The sequence below is a fragment of the Papilio xuthus genome, unplaced genomic scaffold (assembly GCF_000836235.2).
Source record: "Papilio xuthus unplaced genomic scaffold, Pxut_1.1 DF828952.1, whole genome shotgun sequence".
In the NCBI taxonomy this organism is placed as follows: Eukaryota; Metazoa; Arthropoda; class Insecta; order Lepidoptera; family Papilionidae; genus Papilio; species Papilio xuthus.
Window position 1 is genome coordinate 4,720,405 of NW_013529697.1, and position 13,454 is coordinate 4,733,858.

Genomic DNA, 13,454 nt, shown 5'->3' on the forward strand with positions numbered 1-13,454 from the left:
CTTTAAGTATTTTTAAGCAACATTTTTAATGGCCGCCAAATAATTTCAAATCTGCATGTAAATTTTAACTGATTTGGTAATAGTTTTTATTTAAATGGTTATCGATTTTCTATGCCTATTTGTGCCTAATTTCAAAATCTTTTACTTAAATATATTTAAATTATATGTTATAAGACAGTCTAAATACTCAAAGAAGCAAGGCTCACTTAAATATTTATAGTATTCACATAAAGATTTTTCACATAGATCTTTTGTAGAACAATCTTGCACATAAAATGTATATCGTAATACGCATCAGTTGTCGCTATTAACCCTTAATTCGACGAAATTTTATGTAGCAAAAAAACTGTTTTTTTTTTTAGTAAAGTCAATCTTACGTTATTTTCTCTAAACTAGTTCAGTACATTTTTTTCTTTATCCTAAACTTGAGTTTTACTGACAAAATTTCTCTTTGAAAATATACACCAGTTTTGTGTCATATTTTTCCGCGCTGAAATCCCACGGTTAGGAAGTAATACGGTAGTGTTAAAATGGAGAAACATTTTAGTTAATCTAATTACGTCATGATATAATTCCAATATATAGATATCAAAATAGGAAGCAGAAGTATAAAATTACTTGTCGATTCTATTTATCAGTTATAGGATTAAAATAATATGTCCTTATTTGGTCATGAGGAAATTAAAACGCTAAAGTAATAACACAAACCTCTTCAGTACACAAAACTCTGAATCCATTTTCATTGTTTTTTATCTATCTTCTTACTAATATTATAAATGCGAATGTTTAAATGTATGGATGGATAGATGTTAGAAGGTATTTTCAGAAAGTCTGTATTGGATCGATGACATTTGGCATAGATGTAGAACATAGTCTAAAAGAATTCTTTTTTTTTCAATTCCGCGCAGACAGAATCGCTGGCGACAGCTAGTTACATTGTTTATTGAAACAACATTTTATTATTTTGAATGTCAATATATTTAAATAGTATATTACAAGTTAACAAATTATTGTTTTACTATTAACAGTGTTCGATTTATATTTTTCTTTCACATATATTCAAGTAGTTAATATATTGATTAAACTTCCACACTCAGACTCACGTAACCATTTAACCTACTATGAGTAAGAAAATTTACATAAAAATATTTAAAATTGTAACTTTATTTTACATGTGTTGTATCATGTGAAAAAGCATAAATTTGTTTAAAAGTAAAAAAAATATTCGAAACTTCTCATAATGTAAAAAAATAATAATTTTCAATGATTAATTTAACACAGATGACAAAAAGATGTTGTTTCAAATATAATAAGGTAAAAATAACAAGGGCGATTACATATGTATACTTTTCAAATATCTTGACGGCTCAAGGTCATCCCTCCGGGTTTTGCTACACATAAAATTGTGTTCTACACAGCTATTCACGCAGTATCCCGAGCTGGTAAGATATTTGAAATGAACTATACTATTCTATAAGTGCCCTTAGTTCATGTGGCCAGTGCTGGACTTTAGGCTTGAGGACTGTAGGCGAGCAGAGCAGCAGAGGCACCTCGAGAGGCGCGAGCGCGTAGTGCCCGAGGCAATTCAGCGCCCACTCGCAATGTACTGGCACTATGCCCAGGTCCATCGCCATGTCTGAAATGATCGAAAAAAAAATTAATCGCGTTTTAGGCAAAATAAAACAAAGGCGAACATGGATTTAGAAATTTCACAGTATGAATCTTACTAATATTATTAATGTGAAAGTTTGGAGGTATGGATGGATGGATGTTTGTTTGGTTGTAGAACATAATCTAGAAGAACACATAGGCTTACTAAGTTTTTTTTTTAATTCAATGTGTATGTAGTCTCTTGCAACAGCTAGTAGTTCATAAAATTAACCGTGGATTTCTGAGACCAAAATCTCTGTATAAAACATACGACCATCCCTGTCATTTCTCTTTGACAAAACTGAGATAACAATATATTTTAAACTTAGATTTCGGTATTAGTGTAGTTTTAGTGGTTTGAGGCAGTTCCATGTGTTTTATATTTTGTTTGACTTACATTCATACTTGGAGTCCTGCGTGTGGTCGGGCTCCGCTAACACGAGGCCGGGCGCTCCGTCCGCCACGCGCACCTCGCTCATCTCTTCCACTATTGTACCTCCAGCACTTATTAAAATCTCCTGTAACATAAAAATATGCTTTTATTTCATACTTTGTGGATATACGACAAATCTCATGTGTCTTACCGTAAGTTCCTGAGACTAAGATATATTTTATACATTATATAGATTTAGGCCTCAGAAACCAACGGTTACAGATGTAGGCAGAGTTCAAGGATTTCCATTTGACTCGATCGATGTATGTATGGTTGTTTATTAGAAGGTATCACCAGAATGGTTCAGTGGATCTCGATGAAATTTGGCATACATATAGAACATAGTCTGGAACATAGCCAAATTACTATGTTTTTAACATAGTGTGGACCAAGTCGGGGAGTAACTAGTTACATCATAAGACTAAGCATATTTTAGTATATAATGGTTTAAATCATGTTACACATTGGAAATAATTGATTTTGAGTTTATACCAAATTAGTTTTTTTTTCACAATATACCTTCAACATATCATGATCCAGCATGTTGATGGGCGGCATGCAGAAGAAGGCGATGTCTGAGAACAACTTGCGCTTTGCCAGTCGCGACCGCCGCGGTCCAGGCTCGCCTGTCATGTCCAGGCATTCAAAACCCTCCTGTAATGTCAAAGGCAACTTTTTTATTTACTAGCCTCTTCTTCCAGAGCCTCTTTAATCTTGAAGGTTGGCCGCATATTTGTTCTTACCTAGTGCAAGTTATTTAAATTATGAAAATAATGGCAAACTCTGAGTGCAGTTAAAAAAAAAATAAAAAATAAGTCTTTAGAACATCTTAAAAATGTTAAATTAAAATCACTTAGAATATTCATTAGGAATGTATAAGTTTGTATGAAATTCATTTAATTTATACGAATTTGGATAACAGGTTTAGATTAAATAAATTATATTAAGTATTAAGTGTTGTAAAGTAGTACTAACCTCAGAGATAATAGTTCCAGTTTGTATACATTTCTCTACCCATGCAAACCCGATTATCCATTTCCCTGCTGCGAGAGCTCGCATGTATTTCAGTGATCTGTAAATATATATGTTTATTTTTAATTATTTAAAACCATTCAATACCACAGAAAAATTTCCTTTGGAACAAAGTAATCTAAAGTGAGCTTTAATGGCTCAGTGGTTTAACACTTGACTTGTAATATGCACGTCGCAGGTTCGAATTTCGCCATATACCAATGTCTTTTTTATTTATCCAAAGTTCTTACGGTGAAGAAAATCGGAATAGAAATTCAAATATATATGTGATGTCAACCAATACTGGGCTAGCGTGGTTGAGTATGGCCTAGTCACCCCTAAAAAAGTTAGGCTCCGATCCTCTCAATGGTGATGTATATTGAGTTGGTGATGATGACGATGATGAAGTACTATATCATACCTTTTACATTTATTTTCTTCATCAACTTCAATAACTAAATGTGTTACATCATCTGTATATTCCTCTACAAAGCGCCAACCTTTATCTCTACACAGTTGTCGTAATTTGATAGTTTGTTTTGGCATCAAGCATGATCCTGCCACGCAAAATTCGACCTTACGATTCTTCTCACGCAGTACAACGTTAGACTTAAATTCCGGTGAACTGAAAGCTTCAAATACTTCATTCATAAACTCTTTCTCCTGAGTTGTTTCTACTTCTGTAAATGAACTTTTACATAATGTTTCTTCTGCGTCTTGTTTAATATTTTTCATGTTAAAATTAAGTGATTTTCTTGCAACTGGAGTTGACTTATGTTGTATTTGTTCCACAAATTTGTTTATTGTAGATGGTGTTATGATGGAATTCTTCACTTTCTTTATATCAGTATTCTCTTGATTCTTTTTAAGTGTTTCATTTAAACTATTACATGAGATATTATTTTTTATAGTTGCTTTTAAATTAAGATTTCTCACATCTGATTGTTCACTTATATCATTGTCGAAATTAGAAGATATTCCCGATTTTTGTTTCACTTTTATGTTGGAAACATTTCTGTAAAATAGAAAACAATCATTTTAATTTATAAATAATATAATCTTTTCTGTAAGTGAAGTCTGAACTGATTCAGAAACTGATCAAGAAAAGTTCAGGTCACATAGAGCTACAACTCAACAACCATGTTGAGAACTCATCGCCTGATCACAAGGTATGTGCTGACTATCTCCTGATTCGCGACTCATAACTTGACACGGATATCATAACTATATTATTGATCTGTTACACACATGTGAACCATGAGCTGATCTGAAGTTCATTAATCTTAGTTGATATACTCATGAGCTCATGACCTTTTTGATGCAATTATATGAAGAAGAAAAAAGATAAATAAGAAACAGGTAGATTCTGTACATAACATATTTAGTACCAATATATCACCTGATTAATTAATTGACATACAAAAAAAGCTAATTCAGAAAAACAGTTCTTACTTTTGTGGTGTTTCTTCAACAATGCTGACATCAGAACCATCATCTAGAGGTGTTCCTAACTCTATATCCATGTTCTCATTTTCTCTATTCTCTTCTTCAGGTGATGTAAATTCTCGACACAAATTATGTGTCAATAGTTCATTACGAGTGGGGTTTGTCTGCAAAACATTAGTTATCATGAGAATTTTCTTGTCAAACATTTATAGAAGAATATTTTAGTATTTGACTGTTAAAATTAATTTTTGAAAGTACTTACTTGTATGTTTAATTTATTTGTTTGAGTAATGACATCATTATCACAATTAGAAAATAAATTTTCACTATCCTTTTGGTTATTATTAACTTTTTGACTTTGTGAGTAGACAACTTGAGTATTTTTAATTGAATTTGCTTTATTCGAAGGATAAATTTGTGTTTTGTTACTTTGAATAATTCCAATATCTGCATCAATGTTAGCAAATACTTTTTCCATAACGGTATCATAGTTGCTTAATTCGCTATCATTATAACTGGCTTTTGAACCTCCTCGCATTGTTACATTCTGCGTATCTAATCTTTGTTTCTTCTTTAAAGGTAATTCTTCAGAATCCAAGTTTCTTAGTCTCTTATCCACTGGTGTGTATGTTTTTGATTTGTTCTGTGTTGGAACTAATATAGTTGAAGGGATATTTTTAGATGATTTTAATGATTGAACATTTGGAGTTTTTGAAAAATTAACATCAAATAAATCATTAATTTCTTCTATATCTTCCCGAATATTCTTTTGGGATCCCTCATTATTCTTATCTTTTCTTTGACTTTGTATATTTTTTTGTCTATTTTCATCTGTAAAACATTCCATAATTTCTGGTAATTCTTTCTCACTGCTAGCTGTTATTTCAAATTGTGCAGTTCTTGTCTCCGCTGAAGCAGTATTCTTCTTTGTTGAATCAGATTTAACAATGTCTTTATTACTCTGTGATGCAACATTCACGATTGATAGAGTTTTTGGTTGTGATGTAGTGTGTTTTGATTCAACTTCAATAATTTTGATATTATTGTGTGTTTTATTTTCAGATGCAGCCATACTTATATTTTCAGGTCCTAAATAAGTTTGTACTTCTTTATCTGTATGGATTTTAACTTGAGGATTACTTTCATTTTGCTTTATACAAACATTTGTTATTACTTTACCAACTCTTATGGTTATTATTACATCGTCTGATCTTTTTGTTTCATCTTTATCAACATATGTGTGATCTTTATCCACAGATATGTGAGGAAACTCCTTTGGTCTGACATGTAATGAACCTTTTTTAAAAAATTTAACTTTAGGCGACATAACTTCATTGTCACAAGGATTACCACTATCAACGGAAGTGTTATTTTTATTTTGAATAGTTGAAGGTGTTTGTTTAGTTGAGTCACATTCATTTGTTTTGGGTATACTTTTTTTTGTTTTATTTATTATGCCCGGATCCACAATATTTGTGGTGATCAAGTTTTTTTCTTCTTCAGTTTCTTTATTAGATTCAATAGCTGTAATATTTCTATTTCTAGCTGTGTTGGTGGTGAGGTTTTGTTTCTCTACTAACTTTGTTTTACTGCATAACACTTGAGTTTTCTTAACTGTTTCAATAGATACATTCAGTTTATTTCTATTTTCTTTATTTAGCTTACTGAACTCTTGCCTCATTTTCTTAGCATGATTCCATGTTTGTTTAGTTTTATTTGGTTGTTTTGATATTACTGTGGTTGACTTTGTTGAGTCGGCCTTTTCATTTTGAACTTCATGAGGCTCCCTGCTGATACTTATTTCTTTTTTCCGGGTACTTCTGCGTGGATTTTCTGATGTGTATTCATATTCATCTATATTCATTGTTTCAATGTGTACATTTTCCTTGTCTTTGATACAGTCTTCAGGTTCCTCCAGTATTTCTATTTTGTCCCAATCATCTTGAATATGCTGAACAGAGTCTTTCTTAGGTTGATGTGTTGGTTTACAATTTGATGTGTGAATTTGTGCTTCACTTGTTAAATATTCAACATGTGTGTTTAAATCTTGTGTTGAAAGATTACTGATGGGAGCTGAAAATTTATTTTGAGAATTTTCCAACCAGTCTGTAACATTTTTATTTGTATCTGTTGTTTGCAGTTCTTTACTTGATGTTTCAAGTTCCAACTCTGCCACTGGAAAAATGAGAAAGTGAAAAATTTGAGTATTCTGTATAAAACATTTACTTAAACATGATAAATTTGGAGAAAGCAAAATATTAATATTGGAATTAAGGACAAAAAATTATAATTAAAGTGGAGTGAGAAAATTAGGTCAGTGAGAAGCTTCTATATACGACAGAAATTATCATGGTCTGTAAGACCTTTGCTTATCCAAGTTTGACTATAAAAATAGAGATATCGCAAGAAAAAAAGGCTACTTACATTTAATATTAAACAACTTTTCAAAACTATTTATTAGGGCATAAACATGGTCAGTAAGACTTTGTAAGGGGAGATTTAACTTTTGATTCTTCTTTTCCACTGTTAGAGCACATACAGGACAGTTTGCTCTTCCATACCAACATCCATTGCACAGCGTATGACCGCACGCTGCAGTCACAGGAGCAGAATAACATCTACAGCTGTAAGTATAAGCATTACTACGGTTACATAGTAACACATATATCTACACCAAAAATAACATGGTTACCAATTCAAAGAAGATGGTATGATTTGATACAGTATAAATAAGTATAGACACACAGGCAATATTTAAATAAATGAGTGGAGGGATATGTTGAAATAACATGAAGAGGATGGAAATGGAAAATCAGATACTTTTTGCCTGAGTGTAACGATCGATAGTGGATGAATATTGTTTTGCACTATATCATTTTAAAAGTGAGCTGCATCTTAAGACTATTTACCATCCAAAACAGGTTACTTGTTCAAGTTGTTGTGTTAAAAGCTTTGTTAGCAAATTAATATTGAAATCCTTTAATATCATTTTTGCCGCGAAAAACAATTTTATTAATTTGACAATTGACAAAAACAAGACAAGTATAGACAATTGACTTTTGCTTTTCAGTAAAGAGTATGTAACAAACACTACCAAGGCCAGACCAACCAACATCAAAAAATATCTCTTTGACTTTTATTACTTACAACGTTTGATTTATACTTTTCTTGCTTTATTCATCCAAATTCAACTTATTACAGTAGGTAAATAGAGTTCGAATACAATTGGAAATATTTAGCCCAAATTAGAAATGACCACAAATGGCACAAAGTAATGTTCACAGCGGGTCACGGGCAACTTTTCACTCAAAAATTGTCTGTGATTTTTGGTGACATATGACATTTAGAAGCCAATAAGATCTTGCCTAAAATAAAATTTAGGTTTGGCTTAAAAAAAAATTAATATTCGCATTTGTTAAACTTACACTGAACCAAGTAAGTAACACGTTAAAATATATAAATGTGTAATAAACTGTATTGATATAATATACACATTAAGTTTCTTAGTTTTTGTTTTGTATTACATAATCTCTTACTGTTCTGCCGTATTTTATTTTATTTTGTTAGTTCTAATTATAAGTATTAAGATAAAATATGATATAAATAATTATTGGTCTGTTATATATACAAATTATTTCTGCACATTGATATGCGGTAGTTTAGTTCTATGGTAAATCATCTTTTTATCAATGGAGATGAGGTTATAAATCATAGTGCTGCAGCTTTAATAGAGAGTAAGACATAATCTAATCGTTACCATTATATTTTCCAGATAATTGTAGGGTTTGTCTTGTGTGTAAAAATTCAGTGTTCCATTTTTGATAAGTAAAATTTCTGCTATATTTGAGATTTAAAATAAGGTACTTTAGAAAATCAAAATTCTATTTAATAAATTTTCTTTAATTTTTTTTCTTGGTGGAGCAATAAATGTTTTCTTACTTTACCAGAAAAACCTATTATGTATTTTTATATCAATGCTTAATCAATATTTCTTCAGAATGGCGCTGGCATTCCGCAATATGCTCAGAACTGCAGCAAGAAGGATGCAAGTTCGAGGTTATGCTGATGCTCCCAAGGGAGATGAAATGGCTTTGACATTTGCTGCTGGCAATAAGGTAAGTTTTTGATTCTATCCTGTTTTTGAACTGATTTACAGCCTTTATAGATTTACATTCATTACTTTTATGGGGTTTAAATGCATCAATTAAAGATTTTTTGTTTTTATTTAAATTACATTCATTGGGGTTACAGAATTACTCTTAAGACTAAAATAATAAAATAGTATTTGCTTATAGTTTCAGTTCTATGGTGCATACCAGGGCAATGGAAAACTGTAATCTTTGTCTTCCCCTGATAGGGGTGTGGGTTTTGTTTTAACATAATAACTATTTGCAGGTCTTCTACGACAAAAAAGTAGTCAAACAGATTGATGTGCCATCCTTCAGCGGATCTTTTGGTATTTTGCCCAAACATGTACCTACACTTGGTAAGCATTGTTATGATTAAACTTTCTCAGATCATTTACAATAATTGAAATAAATTATTCTATGAACATTAGACATGTCTAAGTGGATAAACTAGATCCAGAATATATGTATGTATATTTAGTCAAATATTACAATAATTTATTGATGTTTAATGTATTTTGCAGCTGTTCTGAGGCCCGGTGTTGTCACTGTTGTGGAGAATGATGGCAAGCAAACTAAAATATTTGTATCTTCGGGCACAATCACTGTCAATGATGACTCCTCAGTTCAAGTAAGTTAAACACAGAAATTGATATCATATGTTAGTTGAAATATCTTTATTAATAAGTCCAATTTATTGCTATTTAGAGTTCATTATTGTTACGGTTGAAATTGCAACAATTGTATTACAATAAAGGGAGCGGCTAACGTAAATACTACCTGCTAACTGTTAAATCCTAAATTATACTATAATAAAAAGTTGTCTTTGTCCAGGTACTGGCTGAGGAAGCTCACCCATTAGAGAGTCTGGACCGCAGCGCCGCGCAGGAGGCTCTTAGCAAAGCCCAGTCTGAACTAAATTCTGCTGCTAATGAAAAGGTAATAAAATTATTTAGTTTGTATCAGGTGTCCGGCAATCACGTTCAAGTGTTGACTTAATTGTTCATCACCATATACTCATCTTTGTGATTAATTGATCCTTAGGTCCATCTGACCATTCGGACATACTTTTTAATAAATTGGTTCATTGGATTGCTTAAAATTTATTTAGAATCTGCTTTGATATTTCATTAATTTGACTTACTTTTAATTGCGAAATATTTTTCATTCATACTTTACCAGAAAAAATAAAATTGTAATGCTTTTAACAAAGATTTCAAGTAAATAAAAGAATGACCACGTAAATGTTTGAACAGTTATTAGTTAAACTGATATATAAACACGGCTAAACACTCACGTATATACGCCGGGCCGCCAGGCCGCGTCCGCGAAATAATACCAGTGCCACTCATCCTGATGAAGGGCCCCCGATGGGCTCGAAACTAGTCGGTGCCGCCACCGGACGTATATACGTGAGTGTTTAGCCGTGTTTATATATCAGTTTAGTATAATGTCACACGAAAGTTTGAATAATTTAATAGTTATTAGTTAATTTATTTTTAATAATAGATGTTTATTTCCCAGGCAAAGGCTGAAGCTTTAATTGCCGTAGAAGTTGCAGAGGAAGTGGTTAAAGCTGCTACCGCATAAATGTAACCTTCAGTTGTCAATGCTAGTGCTAAACTATTTAATGTTAAACCGTAAATAAACATCAAATTCCGTAGTCTTTATTGTTGTTATCTTACCAATTTCCCATTTGATAAATCTTACTTTGTACTTCTTACTAATATTACAGATGAGAATGTTTTGATGGATGGATGTTTGTTCAAAAGTAAATTTAGAACGGCTGAATGGATCTCGATGAAATTTGGCATACATATAGAACAAAATGAATAGGTACGAAAACATTGCCTCCAAGGAGGAACTATTAGGAAAGAGGTCTTATAATATTCTTTGCTTACTCATTGTAGTGTATGCATAAACGTAGTGTTGTTTGTCTCGAGCGTACACGCCATAAGTACATGCCGGAGAAAGGGGACGTCAGTCGATGTCAGACCTTTGAGCCGGCAACACGTGTCGGTACGTGAACGAGCCAAATATAGCACAACGAATGCTACACTCATGATCCTCCTTTTAGAGTTTCAAAACTAAATTTGAACTTTTCATACAAAGATATTCCGGCATCATTGGGAATTGAACCCTTGACTTATAAAGCGTATTTTTCTGACCTAATTTTAGAGATATTTAGGGTAATAAATGAAAGACTAATTTGTAGTCGACGTAAGAATACTTTATTTAACACAAATCAAACACTTTGGTACAAACAGTTAGTTGCGCAAGCAATGTCTAATCGCAAACATTTTGTTAAATTGATGAACTTAGAACAGCTGCTGGTGAAATGCAATAATTATTGAAATCAATCCCATCAAAAAGTTTACGCTGATATCATTTTACCTTAATTTAACGATCGAACAGCTAATATTATAATTTTGAATAGAATTATTAATTTTTAACTATCCTTTTCAATTTATCCGAAATATCTAAATGGAAGTTTGGATAGAAGTTGAGTAGTAAGTATGGGGAACCTATCTATACTACGTTGCCAAGCTTACACAAAGCACAACACATAAGGTAAAACTAGAAAATGACACGCCCGTGTCTTATACCTAATTTATTTGCATATAATATAGAAAGAGAAGATTATAATTATAGAAAAAATGCACCTTAATTTATAATAATGTTGAGTAAAATGTTTGAATAATTTCATATCAGTTAGTTTTGGGTACCAATTGCATTTTGAGTATAAGTTGCCTGTTGCCTATCGTATTTATCCTTTAGTAATTTATTGTTATAATGAGTAACATGTCACTTAAGTCGTTAACTACAGATTACATAGTACTTTATTTAAAGAATTGATTAATTATGATTAGTAAATTACTTAACTCTAATTCTTAATAAAGTAGTGTACGTAATATTGACGTAAAAACATAAAAAAAAACGTTTAAAAATCATGTAGGACATGGCGATAACGTAAATGGTAAAAGCATTACGAAAAATATAACAGCAAAAAGGAAGCATCAAGACGACTCGAGGTCGCCGGGTATCATTACAAACTACGAGTACATAATTATAAATATTGTTTGTGTTAGTCCACTTCAATTAAAAAATAAAATGGGTAAAAAATACAAAATATCACATTAATTACGTGTTGAGCTTAATTTAAATCGAAACTTAAAACCACCCCAAACTCCAGCTTCGTTAAAGTTTTAAATTAAGCTGAACAAATAAGACAAAAGTTAGTCGAAATAAAAAAAATGACTTAATTTGTAGACAACTGAATGTAGCAAAGTTGGGAGGCGCGCAAATTTTTTTGGGAAGACGTCACTTTTTTCTAAAGGGAATATATCAATTTGAAATAACTACCACAACCATAATTCCGTTTTTGTATGGTAACACTACGCGCAAAGTGACGAAACACTCCAATTAAGTTGGCTACAGGATATGCCGCCCAACTTTGCCAAATCTCCAATATAGTCGATGTCGCAATGAGAATCAACTTGAATATGGCACAAAAGTGCCACAACGAAGTGTAGAAATAATCCAGCAACTAAGTTGGGATAAATTTAAAACGAATGAAAAGAAACTGTGCGACACACGTATTCGGGAGACTAAAAAAAATTAAGTGTCAAAATCACCATCTCGCTAACAACGATTGCAAATTAGATAGTTAAGCGTACAGATCATGGGCTGATAAAAAAAATCGCTTTAACAAATTTGGAAGCTGTAGAAATGCGTAGTAGAGAGATGGTGTTAATGATTTGGTTAAATTAATTGCAATATGTGTCGCGTTGAGTAGGCAGTAAATTTTAGCGCAGGTTTACAGGTTACACTGCCACAGTATCGTAGGCTGTGAGTCCCCCCCGCCCGTGGACTGCTTGCTGGGGGATTGGGGTGTTTGCTTCTGGTCTGGAAATATTATTAAAAACAAATTAAAACAATCGAAAAAGTTTGTTGAAATCTGAAGCTACTTTCTTTTTCATTTTCGTATTGATAAAATATTTTACAGCATTTTTTTATTTTAATGTGAATGCTATAATGTTGATAAATGAAATTCTAAATATATATATTTTTTTATTAAATATTGTATTGGGATATGTATATATTTTTTATTTTATACAAGGTTTTAACTAAATGGCAAAGACTTTAAATAAAAAGCATTTATTTGCTGAATTAAATTCTAATGAAAATGATTATATTGATTACACAGTTTCAAAATAAGGGTAAGTAGCACAATTTTGTAACGTGGAGTTTAAAATTGGTTAGCAAAAGAAACGGATTTGGGTGCACAAAGTATGGGTGAGAGGTGGTTAGCCACAAAATTATAACAAATATAAAAATGATTCAGGCAAAAACAATGAACATTCAGGCGAATAATTATTTTCTGTTGACATACATTGACTTACTGTTTCCTGTGGACGACGGATGCAGAACATATACACATGCTTAATACGCGTATGTATTTACATACACAAAATATTAATACAATTTAAACTAGAACTATCCGGCTCACACACAAGGAGTCGGCTACAATAGTTAGTTTGTGTGCAAAAATGTGTTCATTGTCATCGGTGCAATTCAAAGTTTAGTTACAGTCAATATTATGTACTCTTTCCTTTAATTAAAACGTTTCATTATAAATCACAATTGAATTTTGTATATTATCTAAGTTCATACTACAATAAGACTAGGAAAACATTCCAACTATATATTATATTTTAAAAAAATATATTTGTAACCCTCCTTTTTTACCTTAATTATTTAAAAGACGAAAAAGTGTTTTCAGTTAA

General features: G+C 31.7%; 3 protein-coding genes across 3 annotated transcripts in view; 1 reads left to right on the plus strand and 2 right to left on the minus strand.

Moving 5' to 3' along the window:
• Window positions 1-1,046: 1,046 nt before the first annotated feature.
• LOC106126739 (uncharacterized) lies at window positions 1,047-7,618 on the minus strand. The gene is made up of 9 exons (XM_013324565.1): window positions 7,450-7,618; window positions 6,965-7,164; window positions 4,803-6,715; window positions 4,547-4,704; window positions 3,516-4,109; window positions 3,059-3,155; window positions 2,603-2,737; window positions 2,048-2,168; window positions 1,047-1,636 (listed from the first exon to the last, which is right to left on the minus strand). The coding sequence occupies exons 1-9, from the start codon at window positions 7,527-7,529 to the stop codon at window positions 1,467-1,469; spliced, it is 3,468 nt and encodes a 1,155-aa protein (XP_013180019.1). The 5' UTR covers window positions 7,530-7,618; the 3' UTR covers window positions 1,047-1,466.
• Window positions 7,619-7,859: 241 nt separating this feature from the next.
• ATPsyndelta (ATP synthase, delta subunit) lies at window positions 7,860-10,333 on the plus strand. The gene is given in 6 exon segments (NM_001312420.1): window positions 7,860-7,975; window positions 8,538-8,655; window positions 8,936-9,026; window positions 9,192-9,298; window positions 9,502-9,606; window positions 10,192-10,333. Coding segments are annotated over 5 exon segments (486 nt in total). The 5' UTR covers window positions 7,860-7,975; window position 8,538; the 3' UTR covers window positions 10,258-10,333.
• Window positions 10,334-10,881: 548 nt separating this feature from the next.
• The window catches only part of Dscam1 (Down syndrome cell adhesion molecule 1), a 63,682-nt gene continuing 61,109 nt past the window's right edge, over window positions 10,882-13,454 (minus strand). The window contains 1 exon segment of the mRNA XM_013321837.1: window positions 10,882-12,573. Within this exon segment, the coding sequence (XP_013177291.1) occupies window positions 12,492-12,573 (82 nt within the window). The 3' untranslated portion in view covers window positions 10,882-12,491.

Coding starts and splice junctions, on each gene's coding strand:
- LOC106126739 (XM_013324565.1), bottom strand. CDS start 7,529: ATGATATTAAAGGATTTCAATATTAATTTGCTAACAAAGCTTTTAACA. Junction 7,165..7,449: donor CAAGTAACCTGTTTTGGATG/GTAAATAGTCTT, acceptor TTATACTTACAG/CTGTAGATGTTATTCTGCTC. Junction 3,156..3,515: donor GAAGAAAATAAATGTAAAAG/GTATGATATAGT, acceptor ATATATTTACAG/ATCACTGAAATACATGCGAG.